Raw genomic sequence first — 17,781 nt, forward strand, 5'->3', positions numbered from 1 at the left:
TGTGTATGAAGCATCCCTTAATCACCTCGTACAGACAAGGTGGTCTGTAGTCGACCTATCCTTCTCGGAAGCCACATGATCTAGTATTCCATTGCGCTAGGAGATAGACTAGACGCCGGTTTATCATCTTTTCAAAGGCTTGCACAGACAACTTTCAAAGCAATAGGTCTGTATCTGCTAGGTAAGGACGGTACCTTGCTTTGTTTAAGTATGGGGATAACTATGCCTTCTTTCCAAGAAGAGGGAATGTACCCAGCAGCCCACATGACATTAAAAAGAGAAGAGGGTGTTTTTTTGTGTTCAGGGTGCAGGTGCTTGATCATTTCATATATGATACGGTCACCCACCTGTGCTGAGCTGTTGCAACAAGTGAGAGAAGTTTCAAGTTCAGCTAAACTAAACGGGCGGTTGTAATCTTCATTTCAAGCACATTTCCGATTAGGGCTGTCGCCGCTCTGCACGTTTTTTGAACCTCAGGAATGCTTGTGTGTAATGTGATGCACTGGAGACATATTCAAAGTGTTCGCCCAGCAATCCGCCTGGTCTTCCAGGCTACTCCTTGGGTACTTACTAAGGGTAGAGGGTCGACTCCCAGCCTTTCAATTTATTCACCCTATCCATACTTTCACCTCATCTGTGTAAGAATTTATCCAGAGAGGTACCTCTCCAACTCTCTCTCTTTGCACATCGTGTTCAATCTGCCTTGTGACTTTACCTGCTTGAAATTAATGAGGTTTTCGGTGGTTGGAGAATTGCAAAACAATCCCCAAGCTTCGTTTTGGTTATTGCGCACTTTCCGACATTCACCGTTCCACCATGGGATGCAACGTTTTTTAGTCAGTCCGTTAGTTTGCGTAATAAATCTCGTAGCAGTGTCATAAAAAAACCTGTTAGATATGGCACAACGTCATCTACATTAAAATCAGCAATGTCATCTCCGCCTAGACATGCAAGCTCTTGGAACAGTTGCCAGTTGCCGAGTCCACGTTCCATCGAGAAAACATGGCGAGCATCCATCTTGTTTCGTTGAGTAACATAATTGGGAAGTGGTCGCTCCCAAAGGGGTTCTTGAGAACGGATTACTCCAGGTACGGCATCAGTGTACTTGATACTACACTTAGGTCTATGGACGAGTATGTGTTATGTGTAACGCTGTAATACTTGGCTCTTTCTTGTTAAGTATAGATGCGCCGAAGAAAACAAAAAATGTTCAATTAGGCGACCACTCGCATCGCAACAAGAGTTTTCCCCACAAAGTGTTATGTACGTTTAAATCTCTAACTATGTATGATGGCGGAAGTTCATTTATGTAGTTTTGAAATTTGATTTTATGAAGTTGATAATTGGAGGGATGTATATAGAACTGATAGTGACCAGCTTGTCAAACAACACCCCTCGGACAGCAACTGCCTCTAGGGGCGTACAAAGTTTTAATTCCCTGCAGGCAACACCTCTGTCGACTACGATAGCCACATCACCGGATGACACGACTGTGTCATTGCAGTCTTTACGAAAAATAGCATATTGTTGGAGAAAATTTAGTTGCGTATGTTCGAGGTGTTTTCTTGACACATAGCACCTTTGGATTATACTTATGTAGGAGTTCTTTAATGGACGAGACCCTTGAGGCCCCTTCTGAGATGGCGGAGCAATGCTAGCTGCAGCCACCAAGGGGGAGGATGGCGTCACGCCGGCTCACTGTGTGGGGGGCCAGACAGCCCCTGGAGGCCGTTGTGATGCGCCACTTTGGCAAAGCTGTTCTTCGGCAGGTATGACACCGCCTGCGTGCCTCCTTGAATGAGATATTTTTTTTTTTTACTTTGTCACAATTTCTTTTTCTTTTTTTTCTATGATGTACATTCAATAACCTCTGCGCTCGGGTAAAAATACTATTTCAGAAGTGTAATCCACCAATCAGTATCGTGTGGCTTAATCTTTCCTTTCACTACGCCTCTGAACTTAATCTCCCTCCTACAATGCACAAAAATGACAGGATCAGTTCTTTCAACATTGCTCACACTCTGTAGTAGTCTGGCTGTGCCATCAACTGGGTCGCATTAATTTAACCTAAAATATCATGCATTTAATAACATTTTTGCTTAATATAGTTCTACAAGTCACCGTTTTACATCTTTAGCCTGCACTTTGGTTTATGTATAATCATTTGGCTGCTTAGTGTAAAAAAAAGCAGAACAATAAGAAGGGACATTACCAACTTACCGAAGAATAAAGAAGTCTGAAAATATGCTCTCGGGGAGTCTTCATGACTGGGGGAGCTGGCCACATCACTTGACGTCTTTCTCCATTTATGCTATGTCCATCAGCATCTTTTCTGAGTTCACTATCACTTTTCGAGCTCTGGCGTGAACATTTCCATCCCTCTGCAGAGGCACTACCACAAACGAAGTCCAGAGCGCTTTGCTTGGCTCTTCCAGTGAAACACAGTGCTCACTTTCACAACAATCCAAATCTTCAACGTGGTTTGTCTCAACAGAAGTGCTATAAGAAAGCTGCTTCCGATATGCTGCTGGTACCGTGTCCCGAGATGTAGACAACTCAACAAAATTTGGCAGCGAGCTTTTCTTGTCACCAGCACCAGAAGAGATAAGAACTGTACTGAAAAAAAAAATAATACTGACATTAGGATGAATAACACGACAGCCTTATTGCAGCAATCTTTTCACACAGAATGTCATGGTCCAAGGAGAAGGAACATGTGTTTGGCATCCTTGACAAATCATACCTGCACATTGGGGCAATTGTCATGATGCCATTAGTCACAAGTATATAGCCTAATATGTTCCACAAAGGTATTTCAACTTGAATTACAACTTTCATCCCCTTGAGGATTATTAAATCTCATTACACTCGGCACATTCCACTGATGGATGCAGCAGTGAAAGCAGACATGTTATTTTTAGAAAGAGAATAGGACAAAGACAAAAGCAATACTTATCTTTGTCCCTTTCCGTTTGCCAAGCTAATATACAATCAAAACGCAGCATCAACTCACCTAAACTGCCACCGCATTATTCCAATTATGACAAAAGCACCACTTAATTAAATGTGAAAGATGTGGGCAGCGCTTCTGCTGCCTGATAAATATCTTCCTACATATAACCCAAAAAATGGCATGCCACATTCTTGGGAACATGTTACAACCATGAAGGCAATGTCAGTTCATTTGAACACACAGAGGCAATGTTTTTTCCTTCACAAAGCCACAGCAGCTGAGCAGGGATTACATCTATGGAGAGTTGTTCATAGCAAAATTCAGTATAACAAGACACATTTTCTAGTTATTTAAGTGAGGGGGGACTCTAAAATAATGAGACTTTTTTTTAACAGAGGCAGGAGAGATGTGTTGAACTAGGTGCACATACTATACTGCGTCAGCAATAATTTTTGTCTGCTCGGTATGTTTCTTCCTTTCGACTTTCTATTGTCATCTGTCAGTTTTGCGATGGCATAGATATGAAAAGATCTGTTTATGCATCATTCTGTTTCTTCATGGAGAAAGTAGTCACAGACACTGTCAAATGCTTTGATAGGCTTTCAAAGAAAATGCTTTGAGCCAGGTAAAAGGTCTATGAATGGCTTTTGGAGAGCAAACATAACATAGTTAACGAACTCTCAGGTAACATTGTATAATTACCCCATAATATTTATAATCTCACAATTTATTTCCCCAGTTTTTTCTTTTGTAACCCACTCCCCTCACTAGTGAGAAAGACCCCGAGAGTAAAACAAATGCAACACAAACAAACAAGCAATACATATAATAAGTAAGCAAGTAAGTAAATAAATAAATAAATAAATATCTCGCTTGAAGACTCAAGCATCCTGCGACAAGTAGAACTGAATAAAACATTCAAGAAGTTCACAATGCAATAATGTTCGGTTTTCGTTGAATGGTAGACGAGTGGAAGTTTGGACAAGAATTCCTTAGAGTTCATGCGAATTTTTTATTTATTTATTTATTTATTATATATTTATTTATTTATTTATTTATACTGTTGATCCTATCAGGGATCATAACAGAAGGGCATGTACATAGTTGTCTTACGATATAATAACAACAATTAGCACAATATTTAGTTTGCATACAATACATTGACTATTAACAAAGACAACAATATGGTTGCAGAAATAATAAAGCACCACATCGTATAAAAAAATGAACGAGAGTAATCAAAAAGGGAGACAATTGACAAAGGTGAACGAAATTGTGGCATTAATTACAAGATATATATTGTAGTATGCTTAGGAATAACAAAAGGTAATGAAATTAGCTAACCATTATAATCAGTAAAGAATGGTAGGCAGTAATAACAGAATAATACAAGGCAATAAACTTTATAAAAACACTGGTAAAGAGGTAAAAGTTAGCATAAATAAACAATGGAACTCGGCAATGACAAACTACAACATATTAAAGTTAAGTTTACACAAGAGGTGATAATCTATAAATAATTGTGATTATGTATACAATAAATAAAATGGCACAGAAATAAATGGTAACACAGTAGGTCAGAATTGTGAAGCTTGTAATTTGTTTTCGAATAATGTTAAAAAAGTAGATATGGTTGGTGTTAAGTTCGACGACCTTTACTTGGATATTTATTTGTATACATGGAGACTAACTAGGGCGGTATTACAGAAACGTTTCCACATGTGTGTAGGTATGCATGAAAACTAACTAGGAGGACGTTACAGAAATGTTTCCATATGTGTGTAGGCCCGGGGAGTGCCGCGCGCTATTGGCTAGCAAGATAGGCCGTTTAGAGCGGGGTGGCGGGCGCCGCTGAGCCGATGGTCATGGACCACATGTGCACGATGTTTTGAACCGTCAACCACGGCAAACTGGTGCCGACAAACGCGTCACTTGCCGATCGTCACTGTTGTCGCTCCCCCACCCACGGTGTCGGGGGAGCTGGACAAAGGATAAAAGGGCACGCGCCGGCAGCGCTCCTTGTGAGGCTAATGGGCAGGTGGGAGTCGCGTTGCTCAGGTGGTCTTCGTCGCATAGAGCAGGCCGCCACCTGTGTTCAAGCAATTGCGCGGCGCATCCTCTAGTTTGCGGCTTGCTCGAGTGCATGGGCCGGGTAACAAGGGGATTAAATGTGGAAGGGAAATTCTTTTCCTGGCTTTTGCTTGTGTACTTTATTGGTGCTGTTTTGTGTTACTAGTTTGTTTATTTTTGGTTTGCTCGTGTTTGCTTTGAAGTGAAGCTACAATGTAAGGATTGGCCAGAGGGAAACGGGAAAGAGCGAAATAGGGGTGACTGAAAGAAAACTGTTGGGCTGATTTGAGCTAACCATTGGATCGTGACAGTGTATGCTTGTAAAACTGTTTGTGATTGTGAGAGTGCTCCGCCCTACGCTGCCGAGGGGCGGAGGAATGAAATTTTTGTGTGAACCGAATTGCTTAAAAGGGGGAATTCGGCCATGTTTTGGAGAGAGCGATGGGATAGCAATGAGAGAGCTGGAGTCGATGACTCAGCGAGCTGTTGGCGAAATGTACATATGTAAATAAACGTGTACATACGGAGGAGTTGTTGCGAGCCTGGTATGCAACGTGTAGCCTGACAACGAACGGAAGATTGAGGGCTAGGAGCCCGGATCAACAAGGGTGCCATCAGGAGCGACGGACGAGCAACGACCTGAACTCGAACAGCGGCACCCCCACCACCACGGAGGGAAACGTAACTGTTGGCCTGTTTGTGATGGTAGGGTCCAGCTTGTTCCATTCACGCATCATTAAAGGAAAAAAAGGAATGCTTATGACTTTCCGTATGAACAGGGTGTTCATTTAATGATAGAGTGTGTTTATGTCGGGTGGGTCGTGTTTGTGTAATAGATAAGTATTTTGAGCTGTCTATTTTTAATTCGTAATGAATAAGTTGGTACATCATTTTAAACTGCGCAATCTTGGCTCAGTTTGTAAGGTAAGGATACCGGCCTGTTTTAGCAAATCCGTGGGCGAGTCTTTTAACCTATATTTATTGTAAATACATCTTAGTGCCTTCCTTTGAACTGCTTCCAGTTTTTAATGAGTTCTTTAGTGAAAGGAAACCAAACAACATTAGCGTATTCTAATACTGATCTGACAAATGTGTTATATGCTAGTAGCTTTGTGTTTGGGGTGCTAGTCAGACATCAGTTTAGAAAGAAAAATTTTTTTTTGTGCGGTCGAGGTAACATTAACATGGCATTCCCATCTAAAGTCGTGTGTTATTGTTAAGCCAAGGTACTTGAACTCCTTCACTTAGTTAAGTGTGGCATTATTTATAGTGTAGTCGACTTCTGATCTGTGTTTTTTTCCTCGTAGTTGATAGTGTAGCCGTTTTTTTAATGTTCAAAGTTATTTGCCATTCGTTACACCATTTGTATACCCATGATAAAGCGTCGTTCAAAGCTAGATGGTCATTATACGAATTAATTACCTGATACAGAACACAATCGTCAGCAAAAAGCCTAACATTAACAGGAATATTTAAAGGCAGATCATTAATGCATATAAAAAATAAAACTGGAGCCAGTACACTTCCTTGTGGAACGCCAGATATGATGCTCGATTTAATACAATATTGTTGATTTACTTCTACAAATTGTGTGCGATTAACAAGATAGTTCTTGATTCAATCGAGAATAGGTCCTATGCCCAAGGTTAATTCGAGTTATAAATTAATCATGTGTTACGCGATCGAAAGCTTTTGAAAAATCTAAATAGATTAGGTCAATTTGTATTTGTTGATCAATGCTTAACGATACATCATGAACAAGCTCAATTAGTTGTGTGACCGTGGAAACTCCTCTGCGAAAACCACGCTGACAAGCTGTTAGTGTTTGTTCCTGTTCAAGGTGTTTGGTTAAGCGCTCTAAGATAATGTGTTCTAGTAGTTTACAGACTGTACATGTTAGTGAGATTGACCTGTAGTTAGAGGGTTCTGTTCTGCTTCCCGATTTATGAATTGGTTTTACTTTTGCTGTTTTCCAATCAATAGGGAGGGCGCCTGAGGACAGCGATTTGTTAAAAAGTTATTGATAAGTACTTGGCCATCCAGCTAGCGTATCTGCGAAGGAATGCATTTGGTATACTATCAGCTCCAGGTGATTTCTTTGGGTCTAAGTTCAGTAGTAGGTTAAGTATGCCTGTGGCTCTAGTGGCTCATTTCTGGTAGAGCCTGCTTGTGGTAGTGCGCTGTCGTCCTCTGTGAAAACGGAGCAGAATTAGTTGTTAAGCAAGTTACCAGAGTTTCCATTTTCTTCATTTGAGGCTCCGTTGTCGTCACGAATCTTTGGGTTAATGTAGTTCCAAAACTTAGTTGGAGCAGTTTTCAAGAAGTTTGTCAGTGTATTAGTGAAGTAGAACTGTTTGGCTGTCTTAAGTTTTGATTTCATAGATTATACCCGACACACGATTATACCCGACACACGAGCAAACTAAATTCCTTCGAAGTAAACCTTTTTACTTTGCACTCTTATTAAAAGGAGCTTCGCCGGTGATACACGGTAAGGCGCAGCCTTCTTTATATGTTTTCAGTAAGCGCCACAGCAAAACTGTAGGCGCTGCTTGCTTGAACTGAAGCCGACAAAATGCAAAAGAAATTTGCATCTGGTAAATGCAAAACGAGAAAGAAAGGATTAAACATAAAAGACTTGCCGCAGCATTAGAATTCAATTCACATATTCGTTATCAGTGTTATATTTAGCAGTGCATCCAAATCATCTTCCCATAACCTGACGAGCGTCCATGTTGCTTTCTCTGGCCACTGGACATGAGGCTTCTTGTGGGTGCCCGTTGCCGGGGCCACATTTGATGGGTCTATGCTATATGGCAGAGAGCGAGCATGCTGCACCAACAAAACTGTATGGCCAGAAATACATGCAGACGAAGCGGCCCAAAGCGAGTACAGTGACACGACAGTGGTGACATCTGTGACGGGGCAAGTTGCATGTGTTTGAAAGTGTGACTGCAAGAAATGTTCACAGCGAGACAAATTGGGTCTCTACGACTAAAAAACATTTTTGGAAGCAATAAAATGATCAGCAGGACTACGAAGTGTTTTGACAACTTTTCTGTTGTTGATGGGCTGCGCACAAGGCTATGCCTTTACACCCAAAAGTAGTTTGAATAACTCCTTTTCCGCAAGGAACCCTTACCGGCATTATCGGTATTAAATGAAACACGAACAGCGAAGCGCATGGCCGAAGCATAACTGAAGGTACAGAGGACGTCATCCAATCATCCCCATTCGCAAGCGTGTACATTGTTGTGACTTCGGGGTGGAGGACGATAGACGGACTCTTTCAGCAGACGAAGAAGAAACGAAAAGCTTTATACAATATTTACAGATAGTGGGCAATAGCGTACATGTAGCTGTAAGAGCGCATCAGACCGACTGGGCGACTGGTGGCGACTCTCTGGCTTAACAATGGTCCGGTTCTTCCTTAAATCCCCTTGGCGGCGGCTCCTCGTCGACAGGAGGAAGAGGGGACGGTTGCTGACGTCACTCGCGTGGCATTGTGTCGTCGCGTTGGCGACTCGTCGACAGGACCCCGAGGGACGGGTGGCGATGATGGCCGGGGCTGCTTGCACGTCGGCAGGACACAGACGGGGCGGTTGCCGAGGTCCCCCCGCGCCGTATTGTGTCGTCGCGTCCCCTTGGCGACTCGTTAACAGGATCCGGACGGGGCGGTTGCTGAGGCACCCGCGTCGCATTGTGTCGCTGCGTCCCGTTGGCGACTAGTCGACTGGACCCCGAGGAACGGGGGGGGCGATGACCGGGTTGGCACGTACTATGGCACAACAGCACCCCCGCCGCCAGATAATACATCGAGAAGTCGAGCTGTTCGACGCGGCTCGACGTATGCGATGTGCTGATTGAGTGACGTCCTTGAGGGGCTAAGGGAAACGCTTTGGCGCCATTTCCTCCGCTGGTCCTTCCTTTGCCTGGATCTGAGAAAGCTCACGGAATGACCGACAATCAACGCCAACCATCTCGGCGAAAGTGAGCACCCTCCCAATGCTCTCCACAACGCCAGACCAAACTCTATGAAAGCCAACGCTCTAACTCCCTCTGTGCTCTCAGCAGCACCCACTAGGGTTATTGTACTAAGCACGAGACACGTACCCGAGAAAGAGCCCGGGATACAGACCTATACAAATAGTGATTTCAAAGAAGACACATCCAACGAGAATAAACAGCTAAAGAATCGATTGCAAAGCGATTCCCAACAGTCATCAGGGCACGCCATGCACAGCTGAGGTGATCGAAGAAAGTTTCTCTTTTGCCCCGTCTACCTCTGAGCGAACTCTGTGTTACTTGGTCTGCAATGATAGCCCATTCTAGTGGCAGCGGTAGGTTCTCGAACGATCAGGAGGCTCATTTCAATCGGTGACACTAACATTACGATACCCTTCACACGATATTTTGTCGTAAGGGATTACCAATAACTTCAATGTGCTAAAATAACTGAATACACAATAGTATACATGAAAACGTAGAATTAAATCTTTTAACTTCTAAGGTAAGCTCTCGAATAAGCACAGGCTGCAGCCTAAAAGGCTCTGCTAAGTCCGTCAGCGTTTGTATGCAGCTTCCCTCTCTTGTAGCGAACAGAGAAATTATGGTGCTGAAGTGACAAGCTCCACCTGAGTAGACGGCCATTTCTTGGTGACATGGTGTGTAACCAGGTCAAAGGGCAATGATCCGTCTCAACAATAAATGGTGACCCCGAGACATAACAAGCGAGCTTATCGACAGCCCATACCAGACAAGCGCACTCCTTTTCGGACGTACTATACGCCTCCTCTCTGACGCTAAGCTTCCGGCTCAAATATAAAACGGGCCGCTCGTGCCCATCGGCATCCTCCTGGCAAAGTATGGCTCCTAGGCCGCGGTCACTCGCATCACATTGTATAATAAAGCCCTTAGAGAAATTAGGGGCCATAAGTACAGGTCTTTCTCCCAGAGCTTGTTTCAGGCTCTCGAAAGCCTTCTCTTTCTTCTCATCCCACGAAATGATCGTTGGCTCTGATTTGCGGAGACAATCTGTCAAAGGGCTAGCGAGATTCGAGTAATCTTTCACGTAGTGCTGATAATACCCCGCCAGTCCCAAAAACGCCCTTACTTCCGACTTTGTAGTTGGACGCCGGTATTCCAAAACGGCAGCAACTTTTAGCTCGGAGGGTCTACGCTGGCCGCGCCCCACGACATGACCCAGGTAGCTCACACTAGCACACCCCAAATGGCACTTCCGGGCTCTGACAGTGAGACCCGCGTCGCGCAGTCGACCTAGGACTGTGCGCAAATGATTAACATGCTCCTCCCAGGTGTTGGAGAAAATCGCCACGTCGTCCAAGTAAGGAAGGGCGAAATCTCCCAACCCGTGCAACACTCGATCCATTAGGCTTGAAAAGCAATAAGGAGCATTCTTTAGGCCGAAGCTCAGCATCACAGGACGGAATGTTCCCAAAGGCGAGATGAATGCGGCATATCGAGACGCACGTTCGGTTAGTGGGACTTGCCAATACCCTCGCACTAAATCTAAAGTGGAGATATACATGGAATTTGCCACCGTCTCGACTCTTTCTTCGATGTTCGGTATTGGATACGCCTGGTCTAGGGTTAGCGAATTTAACCGGCGATAATCCACGCAAGGTCTTGGTTCTTTACCTGGAACTTCAACCAGGATAAGTGGGGAAGTGTAATCACTTTCTCCGGGTACAATGACACCCAGTTCGCACATGCGGCGGATCTCTGCTTCCATGATTTCCTTTTGCCGTGGCGAGACGCGGTACGGCTTGCTGCGGACCGGCTGTTCGCTCGACAACTGAATATCGTGCTCGATTAGAGTTGTTTTCCCTGGTCGGTCGGAAAATACTGGTTCGAAGTCCCGAACAATTTCCCTCAAGTCGTCTCGTTGGCTCTCCGAGAGGCGCTGTTCTTCAGCGATTAGCTCCAGCAACTCGTTAGCTGCTGCGTCGCCTCCCTGAGGAAAACACAGGAAATCACTCGGTTCCTCTTCCGGCGCATTTAAGGTTAAGTTTACCACTGCCTGACGATGAAAGTACGGTTTCATTAGATTGCTATGATAAATCTTGTTTTGCTTTCTGCCGAGTTTCACCTCGTAGTTCGTGTCGGAAAGCCTCGATACCACTTTAGCAGGCCCTTCCCATTGAACATCCATTTTGTTCTTCTTGCACTGTCTTAGCAACATTACCTCGTCGCCAATGTGGAACGTGCGTTGTCGCGATGACTTATCGTAATAAGTCTTTGCTGAGCTCTGTGCAGCCTTAATATTTTCCTCAACGAGCTCCTTGGTTTTTGACAGCCTTTCCAGCAGGTCCAACACATAACTTACCACACGTGGGTCCCCTTGATAACCCTCCCAAGCGTCTTTCAGCAGGCTCAATGGTGACCTTAGGTTACGCCCGTAAACTAGCTCGGCGGGGCTAAACCCAGTGCTCTCATGTGGCGCGGACCTTATTGCGAACAGTGCTGCCGGGATGCAAGCCTCCCAGTCTTCGTCGTGCTCAAAACAAAGTGCTCTCAATACCCGCTTAAGCACGGAATGCATCCGCTCAACAGGATTCGACTGGGGATGATAAATAGAGCTATGACTTATCTTTATTCCGCAGCGTTCAAAGAACGTTGTTGTCAAGCAGCTAGTAAACACGCTCCCATTGTCACTTTGAATCTCCGCCGGGAAGCCAACACGGGCGAATGTGGACAATAGTGCATCAACAATACACGGGGAGTTAAGCTCTTTAAGTGGGATTGCCTCAGGAAATTTTGTTCCCACGCACAGTATGGTCAAAATATATCGGCAACCTGAACGGGATTCCGGGAGGGGTCCCACCACATCTATTACAAGCTTCCGGAACGGTTCTGTAATAATGGGCACCAATTTCATTGGGGCCTTCCACTTGTCGTTGGATTTGCCAACTCGCTGACATGCGTCGCATGACCGAACAAGTGTTTCAACCTCTTTCCAGCATCCTGGCCAATAGAAATCTTGCGCTAACCTAGCCTTTGTCTTTTTGATACCTAGGTGACCCGCCCAAGCATTCCCATGCGCTAACTCTAAAAGCTGTGGTCGGTACATTTCTGGCACGAGTAGTTGGTTGTATGTTCGACCCTTGGAATCCTGATATTTCCGGTACTTGAGACCTGACCTAGTGTAGAACGAGATGTTCTTTCGGGCCACGCCTTCATTCACATTAGCCTGCAGAACAGTTAGCGAAGGGTCACTTTTCTGTGCCGCGATAAGTGTCTCTCGGTCAACCCTACTAAGCTGCTCCCAGCAAAAGGATGCGGGACTAAGCAGTGAACCTTCTACTTCAGCCCTAGGCGCCCCGTTTTCCTCGAGACTCGAATGGCTCCTCACCCACTGTCACTGATCCTGTAATTGATCCGTCACAAGTCTGAGTCTTCTGCTTTTCATGAGCCATATCTCCCGGCCCAGGCTGCTGCTGTGAGGAGGTTACATTGTCCGTTTCCGCGTTTGAAGATGAGCTTTCAAGTTTCTTTGAGAGGGCGCGTGACCGCGATCGCGTTAATGCCATGCAAGCGAGACTGGTAGAGAACGACCGGCCCTCCCTTTCTAAAAGCTGCTCCGATTTGTTCGAAAAAAAGATATGGAAAGTGTTCGGGTAAACTTGGACTCACGGCTGCCTCCGTTTGCAACCTTCCAAAAACGCCATCGAGGGTTACCCTGGCAACTGGCAAGCACGCGCTCTGCTCTTCTGCGACTTGTCTGATCCAGGCGCATTCCCCTGTGTAGTCCCCGGGAGAAACACAGGACGGATGAGTAACATCCATGGTGGCGGCTGAATCGCGAAGTGCCCTGCACATTTTCCCGTTTACCACGACATCCTGCATATATGGCTCGAGCAGCCTCATATTTTCGTCTGACTGGCTAATGCTGGCGAACGCGATCTGCTCCTTGCAATTTGAGGAAATATGGCCTTCCTTTCCGCAACGGAAGCAGACAATTGGTCTCCGGGCCTCGAACGCGCGCGCTACGTCTGTTTTAGCTTTAGCGGCCCCAGCCGACGGGGCTGTCGCTGCTAGCCCTTCCCTCGCCACTTCAGCCTTAGTCGATACTCCTTTGCTAAACTCGTCACTCGTAGATGATTTCTTACTCGGCAACAGTGGGTTGCGAGAGGAAAACCGCTTTAAAGAATAGTCCTTTTTTTCTGGCCTATCTTCCTGAACAGGTTTTCCTTGGAAGTTTCGGCGCGTGTAATATTCCTCCGCGAGCTGCGCTGCCTTCTCTAGGTCTACCTCTGGGAGCCTGTCCTGCAGCCAGAGTCTAACTTCTTCTGGAAGAACTCGGTAAAACTGCTCCAGTGCTATGCATTCAAGCACCTTGTCGTGATTGCCATACACTTCTGCACTTTTGAGCCACTCCTTTAAGTTAGATTTTAACTCATACGCGAACTCAGTGTGCGACTCGCTGCCCCTTTTTGCCTGTCTAAACCGCTGTCGAAATGCCTCGGCTGAGAGGCGGTATTTGCGAAGAAGCGCGGCTTTTACCTTCCCGTAATTCTCGTAGTCTTCTTTAGACAAGCGTGCGAGAACCTCCGCAGCCTCTCCTGGGACAACTGAAAGAAGTTTTTGAGACCAAAGGCTTTCGTCCAGCCCTATCTTTTCACACGTACGTTCGAAATTCACGAGAAAAAGTGCGATATCCCCGCCTATCCTGTACGGTAGCATCAGGTCCTGTATTCTCAGTTTAGGCGTATCGTCTCCACCCGAAAGGGGACTTGAACGCGCCGAGCTGATTCGACTTTGCTCTACTTCCAGTTCTCTCATTTTAAGAGCATAATCTCGCTCTTCGCGAATTTTTTTCGCCTCAGCCTCGTCGCGAATTTTTTTCGCTTCTGCCTCGTCGCGAACATTTTTCTCGCTTCTCTTCTGAAGAATTTCTCCCCAAACTTCTTCGACTTCCTCCTCAGTTACCTCTTGTGCCCTCATAACGTCAAGAATGGCTTTCTTTCGCTTTGCCGCGGCAACAGAAATGCCCATCTCGTGACAAACATCAAGAAGGTCCTGTATCCTGAGCTTCTCCATCGTGATCTGACGGCTCGTCTCCGGTTTTGCCTCTAAATTAGCTTTGCTTCCGAAGCCAGAAATTTATGCGAGGCTTGAAGCGAACTAAGACAAAACCACTACAACCCTTTCAGAATACCTGACCAAATGTCCTGAGCATTTACGTGTGTGACAGAGGTCTGGCGATGCGAAAGGCAAACGTCGGGCACTCACCCCTCCAAAGTAGCTGACGCCGGTCGATCTCGTGGCTGCCGTTGAGCGGTGTAGCGGGCGTTTATCCGGCTTCGAATCCCACAGCTTGCCATCCACTGTTGTGACTTCGGGGTGGAGGACGATAGACGGACTCTTTCAGCAGACGAAGAAGAAACGAAAAGCTTTATACAATATTTACAGATAGTGGGCAATAGCGTACATGTAGCTGTAAGAGCGCATCAGACCGACTGGGCGGACTGGTGGCGACTCTCTGGCTTAACAATGGTCCGGTTCTTCCTTAAATCCCCTTGGCGGCGGCTCCTCGTCGACAGGAGGAAGAGGGGACGGTTGCTGACGTCACTCGCGTGGCATTGTGTCGTCGCGTTGGCGACTCGTCGACAGGACCCCGAGGGACGGGTGGCGATGATGGCCGGGGCTGCTTGCACGTCGGCAGGACACAGACGGGGCGGTTGCCGAGGTCCCCCCGCGCCGTATTGTGTCGTCGCGTCCCCTTGGCGACTCGTTAACAGGATCCGGACGGGGCGGTTGCTGAGGCACCCGCGTCGCATTGTGTCGCTGCGTCCCGTTGGCGACTAGTCGACTGGACCCCGAGGAACGGGGGGGGGGGGGGGGGGGGGGGCGATGACCGGGTTGGCACGTACTATGGCACAACAATACGTATATATGACACCGGTATCAATATCAACTAACTTCTCAGCAGTCTTAAATATCCGAAATACGCGACGCACGACGCCACGCTCGACGATATCGCAGCCAAGCCACAGAACAAGCCAAGGCTGCGGCGGAGCCACACACGCACGCAGTCGCCGTCTGCATGCAGGAAGGCGTCTGCTTCTCAGCCTGGCCCGTCTCGCCGTCTCATGAAAGCGCACCCGTCGTCGCCAATTGCGTGTTTAGCTTTTGCGTCTCCGTCGCTCGCTGAGCTGGGGACATCGCGACGTGAGCTGCCGGCAAGCGAGCCAGCAAGCGACGACGCGGAGCTCGACAAATACAAAGAAAGAAAAACGGAAGAGAGAAAAAAAAATAATAATAAAAGAGAAAAGAGCGCCGAGAAGCGATACGGGTCGACACCTGCTGCTCGTCGAGCAGCGTGCTAGGAAGGCGCCACGCGCGCCGACGAAAGCCTCGGCTGCTTTTTCATGCGCGTGCGAAAACCATCGCCGCAATAAGTAAAACGATAAACGACAAGCGAAGAAGGAGAGCAAAAAGAGAAAACATCTGCGCGGAGGCAACATCCAACGGCGGCAATGACGAGGAGCGTGGCGTGAGCGATGCAGCTGCGTAGTCGTGTGTCGAAGCTGTGGGGTTTTGTTTTCGGGGCTGCTTCCTCGTTCTTGCAAGGGAGACACACGGTGGTGCGCGAAAAGTTCACGACGGCACTGTCGCTCATATAAGAGGCTCGCGGCTTGGAGATTACAGACGAGTCGGCCGCTGAGCGGAATAGCCGTGTCGTCTGGAAGGGCGCCGCGGGTTCGACATTATTTGGCGTCCGCGACTTCCTGCTTTGCGACATTTATTTCTGGGTATTGCGCGAATGCACCGGTACGAAAGGGGGACACTTAACGTTCAAGTAAACGTTATTTCGGCAGGATTACTTGCATGGAACGTCACTTGCAGACGCGTGATCTTGAGTCCAAGAAAAAGTTTCGCCCGAAAGGCGATGCATCGATTGCGATAGCAAATCAGTAGACGGCTATACGAAGAAATGATAGTAGTTTTATCGGCAGTATGAACTTATAAACATTCGCTTACTAACTAAATTAACAAGCATGGTGTCAAGCGCGCACAAGAAAACATGAACACATCTCACCCGATGACCGCGGAAACTCGCTGTCAAAAGGCTGGGATGAGGAAGCACGCGGCAGCAGCATCGAGCGAGTTGACCTTCGTGCTGCCTCTCGCTTCAACGCCGAAGTAGAACCCCCTCGCACCCCTCCCTCCCCACGCCCCGGTACCTTGCGCGCGACGGAAGACAGCGCGCTTCCTCCCTGCTTTCCTCCCTTGCGCGCGCGAGATTTAACCACCATCGCCGGCTCACCCTCGCACGCTTTCACTCGCACATACAGCTTACGGCGCGCGGCGACGACGTTATCGCCCTTGGACATTATACGGAACATCACGGCGACGGCAGAAATGCGCTTAGAGTGTCCATATAATTGCTATCGCAATAATGATGAAACCTCGAAGGCTTATAGCTTTCGGAGATTCTACATATATGACTGACTAGCAAATCCACATCGCTACCCTCGTGTGAAGAACAATTTAGTTCTTCACACGAGTTGCGTTTAGTTACGTGCTCATCGCTCAGCTCAAGGCTGTCCAGAGGGCCCGGGCCGTCGCCGAAGGACTCTGTCTACTGGCCCCGACCTGGGTGGAGCCACCGAATTCTTTCTCCTCGGGACCTCAATAAAGTTCGTACTCACTCACTTAGTTACGTGCATGCTTCTTTCGACGGTCATATTTGCCGGTCATACACGAGAGAATGTTCATAACCGGATACCATGCCGCTGCTTATGTGCGGGGAGAGGATTTAGCGAAATACTCCCGAAGCCTCGAGAACACGTGTCTGTTCTATGTAGACGATTTAGATACATGATCAACGACTCCTTTCGCTGTGCTTAATGCTGTCTGCGAGACAATAATAGGAGTAACGAAGAATAGTATAACAAGGCTTGCCGCTAGAAGCATAACAGTTAGGTTTAAGCCCTGCATACTGCCGACTAACGACAGCTTGCTGGAGGGAATAGAGGACAGCATATATGTTTAATGACCCATGCAGGAGGGAATAGCTGTGCTACAGACGTCACGTCAGATTGCCACGAGTGGGGAATGCGCGCTGCGCAGTGCACAACAAAAATTGAATCATCGTTATATGATAGTTTCAAAACAAAAGTAAATGCGCAAGCTTAAAGCGGTGCAAATTTAAACGCTGCTTACTCGGCGTCGTCTGCTACCGGTCGTCACCATGGAGACAGCTTCAGCCACAGAGTATGAAGTGACATAAATAAAATGACAATGCCTACTTCGTGCACGCATTAAAATGATAGGTTTCGACGCAGAAAGACAAAAAAGATAGAAAGGTGCTAGCAGGTCTTGAGAATCTTTTTCTCGGAGCACAACATCTGCTTCCGGAATAAACAGTTGTGCAAATGGAAAATTCCAGCCGTTTCCATAAAGACCAAGAGATCATAAAACAATCTTTACTCGTTCCTTGTTACTGAGCAGATGGAATGTTTCTGTAGCATCGGTGAAGCATTATAAACCAGCTTTCGGTTTCTAGTACATCTTAGAATGACGTTTTACTTGTTTGCTTAAATGGCAGACGGTGTCATTTCGTGATATCAAACAACACTTGGCATGTATCGTGTTCAATGTAACGCGCTCACGAGAACTCCCGCTTGGTGCAAAATTGCATTGTAGCTGCTACTGGACTGTATAGGTGCTCGAACGAAGAAAATTACAGCGAGCCGTCCGCAATTGCAGTGCCGTGTGAATGAATCAACGGC

At 46.7% G+C, this 17,781-nt stretch overlaps 1 protein-coding gene across 4 annotated transcripts in view; it reads right to left on the minus strand.

The window, feature by feature from the left end:
* The window catches only part of LOC119460977 (serrate RNA effector molecule homolog), a 110,990-nt gene extending 93,668 nt beyond the window's left edge, over positions 1–17,322 (minus strand). For all 4 annotated transcript variants that reach the window (XM_049672701.1, XM_037722144.2, XM_049672699.1 and 1 more), the window contains exon 1: positions 17,213–17,322. In XM_049672701.1, coding sequence (XP_049528658.1) covers positions 17,213–17,311 — 99 coding nt within the window. In that variant the 5' untranslated portion in view covers positions 17,312–17,322. The remainder of the gene's footprint in view (positions 1–17,212) is intronic.
* Positions 17,323–17,781: the final 459 nt, after the last annotated feature.

Source organism: Dermacentor silvarum, chromosome 8, assembly GCF_013339745.2.
Source record: "Dermacentor silvarum isolate Dsil-2018 chromosome 8, BIME_Dsil_1.4, whole genome shotgun sequence".
Lineage (NCBI taxonomy): Eukaryota > Metazoa > Arthropoda > Arachnida > Ixodida > Ixodidae > Dermacentor > Dermacentor silvarum.